A 19,877-nucleotide genomic window follows, 5' to 3' on the forward strand; every position below is an offset into this window, starting at 1 on the left:
CCAGGGAAGTCCCAAAAATAGACTGTAAAATAAACACTATTACAAGAGACAAAGCAGGGCACTACATAATGATCAAGGGATCAATCCAAGAAGAAGATATAACAATTGTAAATATTTATGCACCCAACATAGGACCACCTCAATACATAAGGCAAATGCTAACAGCCATAAAAGGGGAAATCGACAATAACACAATAATAGTAGAGGAATTCAACATCCCACTTTCACCAATGGACAGATCATCCAAAATGAAAATGAATAAGGAAACACAAGCTTTAAATGACACATTAAACAAGATGGACTTAATTGATATTTATAGGACATTCCATCCAAAAATAGCAGAATACACTTTCTTCTCAAGCGCTGATGGAACATTCTCCTGGATAGACCATATCTTCAGTCACAAATCCAGCCATGGTTAATTTAAGAAAATTGAAATCGTATCAAGTATCTTTTCTGACCACAGCACTATGAGACTAGAAATCAATTACAGGAAAAAATCTGTAAAAAATACAAACACATGGAGGCTAAATAATACACTACTAAATAACCAAGAGATCACTGAAGAAATCAAAGAGGAAATCAAAAAATACCTAGAAACAAATGACAATGAAAACATGACGACCCAAAACCTGTGGGACGCAACAAAAGCAGTTCTAAGAGGGAAGTTTATAGCAATAAAATCCTACCCCAAGAAACAAGAAATATCTCAAATAAACAACCTAACCTTACACCTAAAGCAATTAGAGAAAGAAGAACAGAAAAACCCCCAAAGTTAGCAGAAGGAAAGAAATCATAAAGATCAGAGCATAAGTAAATGGAAAAGAAATGAAGGAAACAGTAGCAAAGATCAATAAAACTAAAGGCTAGCTCTTTGAAAAGATAAAAAAATTGATAAGCTATTAGCCAGACTCATCAAGAAAAAAAGGGAGAAGACTCAAATTAACAAAATTAGAAATGAAAAAGGAGAAGTAACAGCTGACACTGCAGAAATACAAAGGATCATGAGAGATTACTACAAGCAGCTGTATGGCAATTAAATGGACAACGTGGAAGAAATGGACAAATTCTTAGAAAAGTACAACCTTCCAAGACTGAACCAGGAAGAAATAGAAAATATAAACAGACCAATCACAAGCACTGAAATTGACATTGTGATTAAAAATCTTACAACAAGCAAAAGCCCAGGACCAGATGGCTTCACAGGTGAATTCTATCAAACATTTAGAGAAGAGCTAACACCTATCCTTCTCAAACACTTCCAAAATATAGCAGAGGGAGGAACACTCCCAGGCTCATTCTACAAGGCCACCATCACCCTGATACCAAAACCAGACAAAGATGTCACAAAAAAAAGAAAACTGCAGGCCAATATCACCAATTAACATGTATGCAAAAATCCTCAACAAAATAGTAGCAAACAGAATCCAACAGCACATTAAAAGGATCATACACAATGATCAAGTGGGGTATATCCCAGGAATGCAAGGATTCTTCAATGTACGCAAATCAATCAATGTGATACACCATATTAACAAATTGAAGAATAAAAACCATATGACCATCTCAACAGATGCAGAAAAAGCTTCCGACAAACTTTAACACCCATTTATGATAAAAACTCTCCAGAAAGTAGGCATAGAGGGAACCTACCTCAACATAATAAAGGTCATATATGACAAACCCACAGCCAATATCATTTTCAATGGTGAACAACTGAAACCATTTCCACTAAGATCAGGAACAAGACAAGGTTGCCCACTCTCACCACTATTATTCAACATAGTTTGGAAGTTTTAGCCACAGCAATCAGAGAAGAAAAAAATAAAAGAAAAAGAAGAAGTAAAACTGTCACTGTTTGCAGATGACATGATACTATACATAGAGACTCCTAAAAATGCTACCAGAAAACTACTAGAGCTAATTAATGAATTTGGTAGAGTAGCAGGGTACAAAATTAACGCACAGAAATCTCTTGCATTCCTATACACTAATGATGGAAAATCTGAAAGAGAAATTAAGGAAACACTCCCATTGACCATTGCAACAAAAAGAATAAAATACCTAGGAATAAACCTACTGAAGGAGACAAAAGACCTGTATGCAGAAAACTATAAGACACTGATGAAAAAGAAATTAAAGATGATACTAACAGATGGAGAGATACACCATGTTCTTGGATTGGAAGAATCAACATTGTGAAGATGACTGTATTACCCAAAGCAATCTACAGATTCAATTCAATCCCCATCAACTAGCAATGACATTTTTCACAGAAGTAGACAAAAAATTTCACAATTTGTATGGAAACACAAAAGACCCCGAATAGTCAAAGCAATCTTGAGAAAGAAAACCAGAGCTGGAGGAATCAGGCTCCCTGACATCAGACTATACTATAAAGCTACAGTAATCAAGACAGTATGGTACTGGCACAAAAGCAGAAATATAGATCAATGGAACAGGATAGAAAGCCCAGAGATAAACCCACACACATATGGTCACCTTATCTTTGATAAAGGAGGCAAGAATATACAATGGACAAAAGATAGCCTCTTCAATAAGTGGTGCTGGGAAAACTGTACAGCTACTCGTAAAAGAATGAAATTAGAAGACTCCCTAACACCGTATACAAAAATAAACTCAAAATGGATTAAAGACCTAAATGTAAGGCCAGGCAGTATAAATTCTTAGAGGAAAACAGGCGGAACATTCTATGTCATAAATCACAGCAAGATCCTTTTTGACCCACCTCCTAGAGAAATGGAAATAAAAACAAAAAGAAACAAATGGGACCTAATGAAACTTCAAAGCTTTTGCACAGCAAAGGAAATCATAAACAAAGCAAGAAGTCAACCCTCGGAATGGGAGAAAATATTTGCAAACGAAGCAACTGACAAAGGATTAATCTCCAAAATATACAAGCAGCTCATGCAGCTCAATATCAAAAAAACAAACAACCCAATCCAAAAATGGACAGAAGACCTAAACAGACATTCCTCCAAATAAGAAACACAGATTGCCAACAAACACATAAAAGGATGTTCAACATCACTAATCATTAGAGGAATGCCAATCAAAACTATAATGAGGTATCACCTCACACCAGTCAGAATGACCATCATCAAAAAATCTACAAACAATAAATGGTTGAGAGGGTGTGGAGAAAAGGGAGCCCTCTTGCACTTTTGGTTGGAATGTAAATTGATACAGCCACTATGGAGAACAGTATGGAGGTTCCTTAAAAAACTAAAAATAAAACTACCATAAGACCCAGAAATCCCACTACTGGGCATATACCCTGAGAAAACCATAATTCAAAAAGAGTAATGTGCCACAGTGTTCATTGCAACACTATTTATGATAACCAGGACATGGAAGCAAGCTAAGTGTCCATCGACAGATGAATGGATAAAAAAGATGTTGCTCATATATACAATGGAATACTACTCAGCCATAAAAAGAAATGAAATTGAGTTATTTGTAGTGAGGTGGATGGACCTAGAGTCTGTCATACAGAGTGAAGTAAGTCAGAAAGAGAAAAACAAATACCGTATGCTAACACATATATATGGAATCCAAAAAAAAATGGTTCTGATGAACGTAGGGGCAGGACAGTAATAAAGATGCAGATGTGGAGAATGGACTTGTGGACATGGGGAAGGGGAAGGGTAAGCTGGGACAAAGTTAGAGAGTAGCATTGACATATATACACTACCAAATGTAAAATAGATGGCTAGTGGGAAGTAGTTGCACAGCACAGAGAGATAAGCTTTGTGCTTTGTGACCACCTAGAGGGGTGGGATAGGGAGGATGGGCGGGAGACACAAGAGGGAGGGTTTATGGGGATTTATGTATACATATAGCTGATTCACTTTGTTATACAGCATAAACAATCACAACATTGTAAAGCAATTATACTCCAATAAAGATGTTTAAAAAAAGTTGCTTAGAGAAGAATTGAGCGTATCTTGAACTAATAAGAGAAGGCAATTTTGCAGTAGATGGAAGGGAAATAAAAATAAAATCCAGATCGAAGTGGCACCCAGAGTGGAAAACAAGCAGAGGCCCAGCATATATACAAAAGGCAAGTGTGATAATATGAAAACAAAAACTTAACTTGGATATATGGGTGGAAGGTAAAACATTTCAATGAACTTAATGCAATGAGACCGTACTATGTATCTGAAAGGTATAATTGGGAAGGGAAGAGGAATATTCAAGCATCATGAAATATATTTCAACCAAATAACGTAACATTTTGTAATACTGGAGACTTTTTTTTCCCCAAATACACCTATGTTGCTTTTAGCCAGCTGATGGCAACATTGCTAAAAACTAATATGTATCCTATTCATAGAATGGCAGTTCAAAGTATTTTGAATTAGTTTGCCTATAGTTGACAAGTAAAGGATGGAAGCAATATTGATGATATGCATATTTATACAGGATTACTGCTTTTAAATGAGTAAATGTCTATAGCTATCCTAATATTGTCCCCTTTTTTCCTAACAAATACTGTAATTTAAAATTGTAACAGTTCTAAAAATTGAGATATAGTTGATATATAACATTGTATTAGTTTCAGGTATGCAACATAATGATTCAATATATGTATTGCAAAATGATCACCATAATAAGACTAGTTAACATCCATCATCATACATAGGTACAAACATTTTTTCTTGTGAAAAGAACTATTAATAAGGCATTTGACGTGAAAGTATATAGTGGACATTATTTAGTAACAGCACTGCTTCGTATGTGTGCTATGTAACGTTTGATTCTACCTCATTTTGGTACCTCTTTTTTTAACTTATGGGTTTTTAAAATTTTTGTTGAAATATAGTTGATTTACAATGTAGAGTTTGTTTCAGATGTACTGTAAAGTGACTCAATCATAAATATATATTAAAAATATATATACTTTTTTTACACTCTTTTCCATTATAGATTATTACAAGATATCAAGTATCTTGATACTTGATATCAAGTATCAAGTAGGTGCTATACAGTAGGTGCTTGTTGGTTATCTATTTTATATATAGTAGTGTGTATATTTTAATCCCAAACTCCTAATGTATCCCTCACCCTTTTCCCCTTTGGTAACCATAAGTTTATTTTCTGTGTCTGTGAGTCTGTTTCTGTTTTGTATGTAAGTTCATTTGTATCATTGTTTAAGATTCCACATATAAGCGATATCGTATGATATTTGTCTTTGGCTTACTTCACTTAGTATGATGATCTCTAGGTCCATCCATGTTGCTACAAATGGCATTATTTCATTCCTTTTTATGGCTGAGTAATATTCTATTGTATATATGTACCACATCTTTTTGTTGTTGTTGTTCATAAGGATCATTTCAGGTGTTATTTATTTATTTGAAATATTTTTAAAAATTTATTTATTTTTGGCTGCGTTGGGTCTTTGTTGCTACGCATGGGCTTTCCCTAGTTGCAGCAAGTGGGGGCCACTCCTCATTGCAGTGCATGGGCCTCTCATTGAGGGGGCTTCTCCTGTGGCAGAGCATGGGCTCCAGGCACATGAGGCAAGTAGTTGTGGCATGCGGGCTCAGCAGTTGTGGCACACGAGCTCTAGAGCGCAGGCTCCACAGCATGTGGGGTCTTCCTGGACCAGGGCTCGAACCCGTGTCCGCCACATTGGCAGGCGGATTCTCAAGCACTGCACCACCAGGGAAGCCCCAGTACCACATCTTCTTTACCCATTCATTTGTCATACCTCTTTACATATATATGTGTGTGTGTGTGTGTGTGTGTGTGTGTGTGTGTGTGTGTGTGTGTGTGTGTGTGTGTGTGTATACACATATATATATACACACACACACACATATATATATATATATATGAAGTGTATTTATTTATTTATTTATTCATTTTTGTCTGCGTTGGGTCTTCGTTGCTGCGTGTGGGCTTTCTCTAGTTGTAGCAAGCAGGGGCTGCTCTTCTTTGTGGTGTGTGGGCTTCTCATTGCAGTGGCTTCTCTTGTTGCAGAGCACGGGCTCAAGGTGCATGGGCTTCAGTAGTTGCGGCTCGCGGTCTTCAGTAGTTGCAGCATGCAGGCTTCAGTAGTTGTGCCTCATGGGCTCTAGAGAGCAGGCTTAGTAGTTATGGCACACGGGCTTAGTTGCTCGGCAACCTATCGGATCTTCCTGGACCAGGGCTTGAACCCATGTCCCCTGCATTCGCAGGCAGATTTTTAATCACTACGCCACCAGGGAAGTCCCTGTTGTACCTCTTTATAATGACACTCTAGTGGTACGTGAGGGTGGATCCTGGAATCCCGATATTATTCAACCCTATTTAGATATTCTCTTGGGATGCATAAGATTAAGAAATTATTGAAATAGATCTCAGAAGTCCATTGGAACATATAATCACCACCAAATCTGTTTGTACCTCATTGTAGAAGGTTAGTCATACAGCTTTTCCCCTGGTTCACAGTCTTTCTCTCTGACATGATTCTGTTATGATTTTGGATGACCTCCTATCCATGTAGGTCATCCAGCACCCTAGCCTCTCAGTTCTTCACCATATTCAGTTCCAGTGATTAGTCTCATGATCATATCCCTGACCCTTGGTTCTGAATTAAGGAAGGATCACCCACCTTATGGAGCATTTGGAAATGTGTGGGTGCTTTGGGTTGTCATACTGACTAGGAGGTGCTACTGATATGCAGTGCCCATTGGCCAGAGATGCTAAACATCCTGCATTGTGAAGGTTAGTCCCACACAGTAAAAAAATTGTCATCTCCACAATACCAAAAGTGTTTCCATTGAGAAATATTACTCTTGGCCTTGTCATTACCAATAACTGCATCAACTCCAGAATCTCTGTTTCTAGCATCTTATTCTTTGACCCCCATGTCTTTTTGTACTTACACTCCAGCAATTCTCTGACATGATTACAAACTGAAATTCATTGACCTTACCACTTTTCCCTAATTACTACCCCCTTCTTTTCCATTATGCTTTCACTTCCCTCCTCGTGAAGCAAGTACTCCATGTTCTGTCATTGTCACTTTTTAACACATATCCTCAAGTCTGCTCATCTGTCCCTCTGTCATATTCACATGGAAAAAATCCATGCCTATTTTGTTTTGAATCTCTACCCACTTTTCTTCTGGACCCAAGCAGCTGAATGTCTCTAAAGAAAAACACAACCATGCTGATTGGTCTTAATTTAAGTTCATAACCAAGAACTTCAGGTGGGACCTCAACACTCTGTGTAAGACTGTTATACTTTCCCAGTACATTTAGCCCCCAAGTTTCCCCAACATTCCTTTCTCCTATCTTCTTAGACCTCTAGCATCTACCCCCTCCTTAGTGCCTTAATCTCAGCTTCTTATTTCACTGAGAAAGCAGAAGTAACCTGAAGAAATTTTTCTCTTTTTTTTTTCATTACTAAGCCTACAACCCACTGGAATCTGTACTCCTCCCAGTCTTACTTCCGTTATAGTGTTCTTTGTCTCAGGATTTGCTTTTTCACCAGTCATCCGGGTGGTGGGGCCCCAAACCTCGAATCATCCTTATCTTTTCTCTTTCTCTCACATTGCATGTCTAATCCCTCATCAAATCCTGTGGGCTGTTGTTTGAAAATCGATCCAGAATTCTGCTGCCTTTCAACACTGCTACTGTCCAGGTTATCACTACCTCTTGCTTGTACCTCTGCATATGCTCCTAGCTCATCTCCCTCTTCAGCTCTTGCTCCAGACAATCTTTTTCTCCATTTTTTGGTTAGAATGGTTCTTTTAAAACTGAAAACATATCGTGTCACTCCCTTGCTCAAACTTGTCTCATGACTCCTCATTACACGATAGAATGAAACGTCTTCACTGCCCTGCAAAGCTTCCATGATTAGTCTTGTTGTTACTTCTGTGACTTCACTTTCTACTACATGTCACCTCACTGATTCCTCTTTCACCATACTGACTTTCTTGGTGTTCCTTGAATACTGCAAGCCCTATTCTTTCTCAAAGTCTGCTCTTTTCCTGTTTATATTAAAATAGTTTATCTTTTCACTTCTTCAAGTCTTTCTGCCCAAATGGGACTCTGTCAATCTTTAGAACATATGAAACAATGGAAAACAAAGACACAAGTAAAACCTACATAACTGTTGATGTTAATGTTTACAGTAACAGAAGTTAGGAGGAGGGGGTGGTTGGAAGAGTTAAGTTTCTTTTTTGCTTTGGTGGAACATGTGGAGGATAAGAAACTCTAGATATTGATTCAAAATATAATATTAGTTTATTAAATTAATGAAATTAAATGCTTGAATAATATTAAATATATGTTCAGAAGTTTTAAAGGTGACCACAAGAATAGGAATTGAGTATTTAATTTTTAAAGAATTAGAAGAAATTTAAAAAAAAATAAAGAAAGCTCCATCAATTCAACACAAGCAAGGAAGAAGAATGGAAGGAAGGGAAGAAGGAAAGACAGAACAAAGGAGAGGAACAGTATATAAGAGACATGGTAAATAAAAAAGATAGGATGATCCAAACATACCAATAATCACAATATACGTAATAAAGTTGAAATGTATTTTAAAAAAAGAAAAAGAGACTATGAGATTGTGAAAAAGATGCACCTAAAACATAACGATCCCTAAAGCTAAAACAATAAAAGAATAAAATTATGATATCCTGCAACTAGCTTGTACCAGCTTGTGAGAATCGATTTTGCGTATCTCTTTCCAGCATCTCCTTCATGTTTGTTGCTTGAAATCAATCATGGTACAAGTACTTAATGCCATAGAAATTGACAAGCATTACAAGTCATACCTGTCCCCTGAAAAAAGAGCTTGTTTGCCAGCACACAATTGAATATGTTCCAGGTAAATGCTAACAAAAAGAAGATATAACAATATTACTTTGAGACAAAATTAAAGAAAAAACCATTAATAAGGATAAAGAGGGTAATTTCATGTTGATAAAAATGGATAGTTTGCAAAGAAAATATAAAATTCATGAATTTTTGTGTACCTGACAACATTAAGCAAAATTTGGTGAAATTACAAAAGGAAATCAATGAATCCACAAGTGTATTTACTATCTTCTAGTATATTTAATCTATATTATATTCAGAAATCAACAATTCAAATAGAGAAAATGTGAGCAAGGCTACTTTCTTTGCAAACCCCTGTGGAACATTCACCCACAAAGTTCAACAAGTTCAAAAAAAGCAAAAATCATTTAGGCTATGTACCCTGAGTAGGGTATAATATAATTATGATTTTACAAAATAAGTGGCCAAATGTTTCTATCCACTTAGAAATTCCAAACTCATCTATATGATTTTGGGTTAAGGAGGAAATAAAAAGTCAGTTTATGAAACTACAGTGAAATATCAAAACCTTTGAAATTCAACCAAAATTTAATTTTCAACTCAAGATACTAGAAAAATAAATAAACTCAAAGAAATTTTTTAAATGGGCTTAATAAAGATAAAAGAAAAAATCCATAAACTATAAAACAACTCCTCTTCTCCTTCCCCAAAATGAATTGAACGTATACAGCTAAACTTTGATTGTTAATGACATGTTTGTGGATCTAGGAAATTCAAGAGAATCAAGTCATGAACTATTAGAACTAACCAGATAATTCAGCAACAAGTTCAGAACAAGGTCAACATACAAAATAAAGTAGACTTTACAAGTAAGAATATATTTTAAAATACTATTTTTAAATTTCTATTTACAATGATAAATCTGTTTCTGTGGATGTAGTCACACTAGATACCTCATATATGTGGAATCATGCAGTGTTTGACTTTTTGTGACTGGCTTATTTTACTTAGCATAATGTCTTCAAGGTTCATCCATTTGGGAGCATGTGACAGGATTTCCTTCCTTTTTAAAGCTGAATAATATACTATTGTACATATATACCACATTTTGTTTGTCCATTCATCCATCAGTGGACATTTGGCTTGCTTTTAACTCTTGGCTATTGTGAACAGTGCTGTTGTGAACCTAAGTGTGCAAAGACCTTGCTGTCAGTTCTTTTGCATATATCCAGAAGTGGGATTCCTGGATATGTAGTAGTTCTCTCTTTTTTTTTTTTTTTTTAATTTTTGAAATATCTCCTACAGTTTTTCATTAAAGTTGCACCACTTTACAATGCCACCAACAGTGTGCAAGGGTTTCAGTTTTTCCACATCCTTGCCAACATGTTTTTTGTTTTTTCAATAATAGCCTTCCTAATGGGTGTGAGGTGATACCTTATTGTGAATTTGATGTACGTTTCTCTGATGAGACATGATTCTTTACATAGAAAATTCTAAAGATTTATAAAACAGCTACTAGCATTAACAAGAGTTTAGTCATTTCATAGGATACAAGGTCAAAATACAAAAATCAAAAGTTTTTATATATTAACACTAAACGATTGGAAAATGAAATAAAAAACTTTCAACTTACTATAGCATCAAAAATACAATTCTTAGAAATAAATTCAAGAAAAAATAGGTAAGCCACTAAATGTTGGAAAGAATGTGGAGAATGGAGAATTTTCATCCATTGGTGGCGCAAGTTCTAAGGGAAAGCTATAGAAGTTTCTAATAAATGAAACAGTCACCTACCATATGACTCAGCAGTTCTACTTCTAGGTATTTACTCAAGAGAAATGAAAACATGTGTATACACACAAAATGCACAGGAATATTCATAGCAGTTTTATTCGTAATAGTCAAGAACTGGAAACAGCCCAGGTGTCCATCTATAGGAAAATGTATAACAACGTTATAATTATGTAATGGAATAAAAGTCAGCAATACAAAGAAATGAACTACTTATACATGTAACAATGTGGATGAATTGCAAAAACATTGTAAGTGAAAGAATCCAAACACAAATAATGCATACTGTATGATTCCATTTGTAAGAATTTATAGAACAGGCAAATCTAATCTATAGAGATTAAAAAAAAAAAAAAGACAGTTGTTGCCTGCCTCTTGGAGCTAAGGATGGGGATTGACTAGGAAAAGACACAAGCCAACTTTCTGGAGTGATAGAAATGTCCTTTACTTTGATCTGGGTGTGAGTTACCCAGTGTTTTCATTGTCAAAATTCATAAAATCATACAGTTAAGACTTACACATTTCACTGTATATAAATGTTACCTCAAACAATAGTAATGAGAACTATAAATAAATATTGATCTTTAGTTAAGAAGTGAATGCTGAAGTGTTTAGGAGGAACTGTACAGATGTCTGCAACTTCCTTTGAAATGCATCAACGAAATAAGATGGAAGATAGCTATGTGATAAAGCAAGTATAGCAAAATTAATTGTAGCCTATAGGTAGTGGGTACATGGTTGTGCACTGTGAGTTTCTTTAAACTTGTCTGCATGTTTGAAATTTTTTATAATAAAATAGTAGGGGAAAATGCACTTTGGAGAATTCTGCCTTGATTATAAAGGGATAAAATCATCATTTCCCCTTCTCTCCCTTGGAATCACATGACAGACAAGGAGAATAAGAAACAAAAATTCAGTTCCTTTTTACAGCAAACCTAGGTCACAGTTAAAACCCTGTATTTCAGTAGACATGGAAGAGTAGCCAAAACCAGGTAAGATTGGTGAAGACATCCAAAAGGAAGCAAAAATAAGATAACAGGGAGAGAAGACTTAGGTGCTGTAGACTTCTGAAAGATCAAGCAAGAATACAGTCTTCGATGACAGCCACATGAGGTACACATCCTAATCACCTGTCTGCAATAGTGGAATGAGTCTGCATCTGTTTGTGTAGGAGCTTCCTAGAACTAGTTTGCTTCCAGAGAAGAGGAGGAGGCAGGACTTAATGAAGAATAACGCAGACAAGGTGTATCGGCAGGAGGCAGCTTTCCTCATAGCAGCCAAGAAAAAAAATTCCTTATATTATAAAAAACCAAACAAACCATAACCAAAATAACATGGCTAATGGAATTCATCAGAAAAAATATTAGATTCATATATAAAACTTCACCAGCCTGCAGCACAGCACAGGCCCTTCTGCCACATAACTTTCTACAAATAGGAAATCTCGGAAAAACTCTTCTCTTTCAAAAACGAGTCCTGAAAAATGAACCAACATAGTATCAACAAAAATAGATTAGGATAAGAATGGAGGAAGGAAACAGGAAAAATAAATGGCAGGAAAAGAAGTTTCACCACAGATAGTTGCTGCAGAGAAGAAGAAAATATTTTACTGTGAATAAAAATATTAATGAAATAATTTCCTCCAAAAAGCACATGTTTAAGGTAGAAATAAATGTAAGGACTTAGAGAAAAGGTGGTGAGACATGGGAACAAATGAAAGCAAGTTGGCAGACAAAGCAAAGAAGTAAAAGAAAATAAATAAAATTATCTCAGAAAAAATATATATATTTCTGGGTTTTATATGAATGTATGTGTGTATAAATACTGTTGAACTTATTGCATTTAATATAAATTAAAAGGAAAAGAACAAGTTACGGATACACAAAACAATATGGATGAATCCCTAATTTAAAACACTACGTTAGGACTTCCCTGGTGGTGCAGTGGTTAAGAATCTGCCTGCCAATGCAGGGGAAACGGGTTCGAGCCCTGGTCCGGAAAGATCCCACATGCCGCAGAGCAACAAAGCCCATGCTCCACAACTACTGAGCTTGTGCTCTAGAGCCCATGCTTTGCAACAAGAGAAGCCACCACAATGAGAGGCCTGCACACCGCAACGAAGAGTAGCCCCTGCTTGCTGCAACTAGAGAAAGCCCACTTGCAGCAACGAAGACCCAACACAGACAAAATAAATAAATGTTTAAAAAAACAAAAACAAAAAACCCCCACCATGTTGAGAAAAGGAAGTCAGACATGAAAGAGTACATAGTGTATTATTCCATTTAGATGACATTCTAGAATAGGAAATATTAATCTAAGATGATATAAATCAGAGCAGTGCTGTCTGGATGTGGGAGGAATTGACCTAGAAAGGAGTATCAGGGAAATTTCTTGAGTATGGAGATGTTCTATATCTTGAACAGGGTGTTGGCTGCACAGAAGCATACAATTATCAAAGCTCATTAAACTAATCACTTAAAATGTGTGCACTGTTTCATTCTAATTATGCTTCAGTTAAACAAAACATACTGTGGAAGAAAGGATTTCTGAAGCAAATGACAGAGATTCAACACATGTATAATTGGAGTCTTCAAAGAAGAAAAGGAGTGATGGAACAGGACAATTATTGAAGCTATAATCCAAAAACAATTTTCAGAAATAAAAAACTTCTAAGAACATAACATGAACCAGGGAAAATTGATCTAATATGTCATCCCCTGTTTATGTTTCAGTAAAGTTTCTGGACTCAAACAAATAAAGAATAGTGATGTAAAAAAAGTTCATGTCATGTATAAGGGGGGAAAAACAAAGATGAGACAACTCTGAAAGGCTATCTCGGCTCCAGAGCTCCTTACACGATGGCGTGAAGCCTCTGTTGGAACCGCAGTGCAGATCAACATTTCCCTCTGCCTGCTCCTGCTTCCCTAAGTTTCTAATAGGTGTTGCTTCTAAGCACCCTCTCCCACACAAATCTCCACCCCACATTTTCAGGCATTCCAACCCAAGACATACCACAAAGAAACCTCAATTAATTCTGAAAAGTAGAAATAGTATAGATGACGATCTCTGAGAATAATGCAATAAAACTGCAATCAATAACAAAACTAGAAAACCAGTCACTAGCACTTAAATATTAAAAAAAAAAAAGTTATTGGGTTAAGAAGGAAATGTGAACAAATTGCAGAATATTTTTAAAAGAATAACATTCTAGAATTATCAGAACCCATAGGATAGAGCTAAAACAGTGCTCAAAAAATGTATGGCCTTATATATTACATTAGCAAACAAGAATAAATGAAAGTAAATATTCAACTGAAGAATTAAATAGAATCTGAAGATTGAAATAGAAATTAATGAATTAATGTGGAATTAATAAATGAATACAAGAGTATTTTTTTTGGAAAAGAAAAGTAAGAAGCAATAAAATAGATTGAATCTTTAGCTTACCTAATTAAGAAAGTAGAAAGCACAACTATACAAAATAACAAGTAAGTGACAATAAACATAGACAGGGGAAAAAAATCGTGGCAGAATACTTAGTTCAACTCTGCAAATAAATTTGAAAGCCTGGATGAAATAGATCATTTTCTAGGAAAATTATGATGTATCAAAACGCCCTCCAAAACAAATAGAAAATTAAAATGATTTGCCAAAAAGGTATCTTTCTTTGCAATAAATACTAGGCCAAATTCAGATGAGTGCTACCACATCAGTAAAGAGCAGATAGATTCAATCTCATTAAAACTACTGTAAAGCATGGAAAGAGAAGATTTTTTCCAAATATTTTTGGAAGAAATGAATCAATCTCTTACTAATATACAAATTCCAGATAAAATATTAGCAAATAGAATTCAGCAGCACATCAAAAAATAATATATCACACCAAGTGGAGTTTATTCCAGTGATGCAAGGATAATTCAATACTAAGAAAATTATTTAAAATTGTATTAATAGATTTATGATGAAAAATCATATGATAGTTTATATGGATGCTAAAATGGATTTAAGACAATTTGGTTTCCATTCTTATAAGAAATAAAAATAAGATGAGTAGATAGTTACCTATATAAAACTATATTATATATTAATATATTAAGGTGTATCTTTTAGTGTATTAAAATACAGCTCTCAACTCAAAATCTGGCATAGTATTTCCTATGAAGTAGAGAGATTCCCACTAAAATCAGGAACAAGTTGAGTATGTCCATCAATATTACTATTTAATATTGTTCAGGAGGAACTTAATAATCAATTCAATAAGAAAAGAAAGAAATTAGAGGTAAAAAAGTTGGAAAATAGGGAATTCCCTGGTGGTCCAGTGGTTAGGACTCTGTGCTCTCACTACTGAGGGCCTGGGTTCAATCCCTGGTCAGGGAACTAAGATCGCACATTCCATAAGCTGTGCAGCATAGAAAAAAAAAATAGAAAATAGGAGTAAAATTATCAATATTTTCAGACATTCAATTCCTGGAAGCTAAGGAGGAATTGGCTGAAAAACTCATAACAAATAAGAAATTTCAGTAAGCTTAATATATATTAACAATCTTTATGTATACAAGCAACAATCAGTACTAGAATCAGTGCCCCCCAAAAAGTAAGAGGCCCAGGAAAAAAAGATCTACAAAGAGAAAATTTTTAAACAATCCTCGGAAACACAAATAAAGACTTAACCAGCTGGAAGGGAATACCATGGTCTTTGATTAGGAAGACTCAACATTCTAAAATGTTAACATGATTCAAATAAAATTTAACTTGATTTAAATAAAATTACGAGTAAAATGTTTAGCGGAAGGGGATCTAGACAAGCTCAATGTGAAGTTTATGTGAAAACCCAAACAAACAAAAATTACCAAGAAAAATCTGAAAAGAAAGGTAATAGAAGGGAGATACCCCTACCGGATTATAACATTTATTATAAAGCCTCACTAATTAAAATATACTATAAAGCTTCACTAATAAGAAGACAGATGGAACAGAATAGAAAGTTCAGAACCTGACCTAAACACACATGAAATCAATGGGGAAAATATGGACTATTTAACAGGTGGTGGTGAGACAACTATGATTGTATGTAATAATTTTCTAGATGATTACAAATGGATAAAACATTTAAAACTGAAAAATAAAATCTTAAAAGTGGCAGAAAAAATCATGGTTTGAAAATGAGTATATATATATATATATAAAATATACATATATGTATATAAAATTGTGGAGAATGCTTTTTAAAGTATCACAGTAAATTTTAAAGTATCACACTAAATTCAAAAGTAAGGGCTTCCCTGGTGGTGCAGTGGTTGAGAGTCCGCCTGCCGCTGCAGCGGACACGGGTTCATGCCCTGGTCCGGGAAGATCCCACATGCCGCGGAGCGGCTGGGCCCGTGAGCCATGGCCACTGAGCCTGCGCGTCCGGAGCCTGTGCTCCGCAACCGGAGAGGCCACAACGGTGAGAGGCCCGCGTACCGCAAAAAGAAAACAAAAACAAACAAAAAAAAAAGTGAGAAAGGAAAAGATTCATTTAGTACATTAAAGTTTTTACATTTTTTTCCTAGGTATAACGTACTATAATTACTGTCAGAAGAAAAATACAAAATATGAAAAAGATTAGAAATACCCAACAGACAATTATAATTTCCCTAAAGTATAAATAACTCCTATAAATCACTAAGAAAAATAGAAAAAAAAAGACAAAAGAAATATAATTATCTGTTAAGGCTGACGCTCAACTTCATTTTTAATAAGAGAAATGAAACTTTATAATATAGTGGAAAAAAAATACACTGAAAAACCAGATTGGTGTTTTGCCAGTGGTATGGAGAAACAAGTATTTTCCTATGTTCTTTGTGTAGGTGTAAATTGATACGATCTTGGAGAGAGGCAGAATTAAACAGCTTTCAAAATTACAGTTATACACACCCTTTGGTCCAGCAATTTCACTTCTAGGGATATATCCTAGGGATGCAAAAATGTATACATAAGCACCATTATTTATTGCAACATTGCTTAAGCTGGCAAAAGATTGAGAACAACCCAAACATCTAGCTAGCCTGCTCTCAGCCCACAAAGCCAGGCATCAGGCTCCAGAGCTCTGTCCACCCAGGGTAAGAGCTACCTTTTCCTTATGCACACATAGGCATGTATTCTCAAAGGGAGAAATTAGAGACTCTTGTAGAAGCAAGCCTAGACTTCTATGATTTTTGTCAATCCTTTATTGTTGTCTTGTCTACACATAATTTAATTGCACTTTTACCCACCTGGCTTTATCAAATCCTTCCAAAGATTTCTAATCCAGTTTTAATAAAATAGGAACAACCTTCTTTATGCAGTTATATTTCATTATTTATGTAATAATTAATTATGTAACTAACCTGTTTCAACAAATATACACACTTAGGAATAAATAGATCTGACAATTGGCATCAGCTCAACTGGTGGGAGTAGTTGTGCTCTGGCATGATGCTAAGTAGCCTGCCTGCTACAAGTATTCACCATCCAAGATAACAGTTGCAAATCTGAAAGACGGATTGGAGAGATTTGGTTAATCCAGCAATTTGGTTAAGTGGTCATTTGCGAGAGCCTTTATTGCATTCTGACAATAAGTAAAGAGCAATCCATTGTGTTCCAATATAAATAAAATCAGAGTAATCCTAATAAAAAATTATTTGCTAGTATCTTCACATTTTTATGTTATGACTGCTTTTTCTTCATTTATGACTTCCATATGAGCCCACATTCTTTCCAATATGTTGCAGGCTTTGGTCAGAGAGTTACAAAATGATGTCCATTCAATAAGGCGACAAATCAGAGAACTTAAAAAGGTGCAGAAAAACAGGGATGCTTGTAAAACCTCAACCCGTAAAGCCCAGACCTTGGCAGCATCTATCCTGAACATTTCACGGTCAGATCTAGAGGAAATATTGGACACAGAAGATGAAGAAGTAAGATCACTTAAATATTTATTAATAATGGGCTTGTTACACATTGAATGTAAGTACATATTTTTGTTTTATAATTCTTAGAATTTCATCTTTAAGATAATATTAATGAAGGCAAGAATATTAGTGTACCAATGAAAGATATATCAAAAGTATTAACCAACTCAAAAAACCTTTAGAGAAATTTAACTATGTAATACAGAAGTAAGCCAGTACACATAACCTTTAGAACTGCTTGCTTGTTATTCAAGTCAGTTATCCTTTCCTGTCTCTTCCATTTTCTATAGTTCATCATGTATCTTTTAAGCTAGTATTTTTAATTAAGCCTGTTTGAATGGATTTAGTTAGCTGGGTCAGGATTGATTTGAGGATTTTTCGTCCTACATGAGATTTTTTAATGTAGTGAATATATTGGCTTTTCTAGCTAAATTCAAAGTTATTGTTGATCAAGTTATAGAAAAAGATATTTATTGCTTTAAGGTGGGGAAAATACTCCCATCTGAGTGAATTTATGTGCATATACATATAGGTCTTCAGTAGCATTTCTGTACCTCCTGAGGAGGGCACTGCATTTTTGATAGTTATTGCCTCATAAACAACAGAATCTCATACACAGTCTTCCGTGAAACCTGTGGAGGATACTCAATCCTGTTCTATTGTGAAGTCTCTGAACTTTAATACATAAATATTAGATTTTTTATTGTTTAGAAAGATTAAAGAGATGATGGTGCTCTTAGCTTCCCCATAAATATTTGCTCAATGACTAAATAAAATGATAGACTTAAATGTTTGTATGAGAACATCCTTCAGCACCCCTCCCCCATCAGTTTCTCAAAAAATTTCTGGAATAGAGCAGATCTACAACTTGTAAAAGTTTTTAAACTGCTAAGAATTCTTAGAAAAGAGGTCAAAGGAGTCCTGCAGAGATTATTTTCATCCTATGGGTGAATAGGATAGTGAATTATCAGTTTCCTATTTTCAGCACCTATGCCACAATGTCTGTGAATTCTGAACTTTGAAGTACAAAAGCATTATGAAATACGGTATCAAATATAAGACACACAGGAAATAATAGTATCTGAGGCAAAGGTGTTAACTGTATCTTATTATGGACACTTAATTAAAATTTGATTGATAAAAAGAAACCTAACAAAAAATTAAGGTAGAGTCCTCCTCTGTTTCCTAAAAGTTTTAAAACAAACAGACTTAGCAAAATCCCTCATGTGTATATGTGTGTATACGTGTGTGTGTTCCAGATACATATTCTGGAAGACAGCATCACCGCCTTTGTGTGGTCTTAAAAGATGCCCTTGCTGGGCTTACAGATTAGAAAAAAGAACCCCCTTTGAGTAGACAAATTGGAAAAAGTTGTCCCCTTTGAGTATATTAATTAGAAAAGGATCTCTCTTGTTAGTCCCAAAGAGTAGCTAGCACATTTCTGTGAAGAAATGGCACCCTGGCCTCTGGGCAGATGCAGTTTGGAGCCAGGGATGCCAAGCACCAAAATATGCATACCACACAACCTTAAATGGAAGTCGTCCTGGAAGAAAACACACTGTTCTGTGAAGACTCAGTGCACACACCTGGATATATTTACTAGATTTAATTATAGATTGAGCTTATTTGGACTGATCCCCGCCTGCATCTTTCAGAGGTCTGAAGAGTTGAGTGACTTACCCAAGTAGAGCCCAAACCACCTGAATTTTATGCTTTAAGCTACATCGAACTCTTGTAAATTCACGTAAAACACCATGACAACCTATGCGAAGTACCTAGCCTGATACTTGGCATACAGTAAATTTCAACAAATGTTAGTTTTCCAAATCCTTCCCTTTTTGAAAAGCCCATTTTTTGCAAACCGAATCATGATTTTAACTGAATAATCAGTTGCACATGTGAATACATTATACTTTCAGAATATTTTACCTTGATAATTGATGAATTGAAAATATTTAGTGACTTAACAATACTTTAAGTTGGAGCGTCTCTTACCTATCAGCTAGTTATTGGATATTTTAAATGAGTAAGCATTTAAGTACACCAGAACCATGCATGTCCTATTTTGTCTGTGATTATAACAATTACTCCTTAATTATCTACTGATAAGTCAGAGTTTTGAGTATAAGGTTTTATGTCATCTTATGAGGGTTACTTATAAATGATTCTTCTATACAGCTCCATTTTCTTTTTCATTTTATTTTAATCACTTCCACCTCCACCTCAGTCCAGTGTGAGCTCCACTGTGAAGGCAGAAATAAAACATTCCTGAATTATATTATGAAATATAGAAATATAGCTTTATCTTCCACATGTAGGTAGATATTTATACATTAAAGAGCATCGATTTGAA

The 19,877-nt window shown here is 35.1% G+C and overlaps 1 protein-coding gene across 3 annotated transcripts in view; it reads left to right on the forward strand.

Moving 5' to 3' along the window:
- The window catches only part of CNTLN (centlein), a 331,029-nt gene that overhangs the window by 297,311 nt on the left and 13,841 nt on the right, over positions 1–19,877 (forward strand). For 2 of the 3 annotated variants that reach the window (XM_060155107.1, XM_060155108.1), the window contains exon 23: positions 17,345–17,530. The exons of the other annotated variant lie outside the window; for it this stretch is intronic. In XM_060155107.1, coding sequence (XP_060011090.1) covers positions 17,345–17,530 — 186 coding nt within the window. The remainder of the gene's footprint in view (positions 1–17,344; positions 17,531–19,877) is intronic. 3 annotated transcript variants of the gene reach the window in all.

Source organism: Lagenorhynchus albirostris, chromosome 7 (genome assembly GCF_949774975.1).
Source record: "Lagenorhynchus albirostris chromosome 7, mLagAlb1.1, whole genome shotgun sequence".
In the NCBI taxonomy this organism is placed as follows: domain Eukaryota; kingdom Metazoa; phylum Chordata; class Mammalia; order Artiodactyla; family Delphinidae; genus Lagenorhynchus; species Lagenorhynchus albirostris.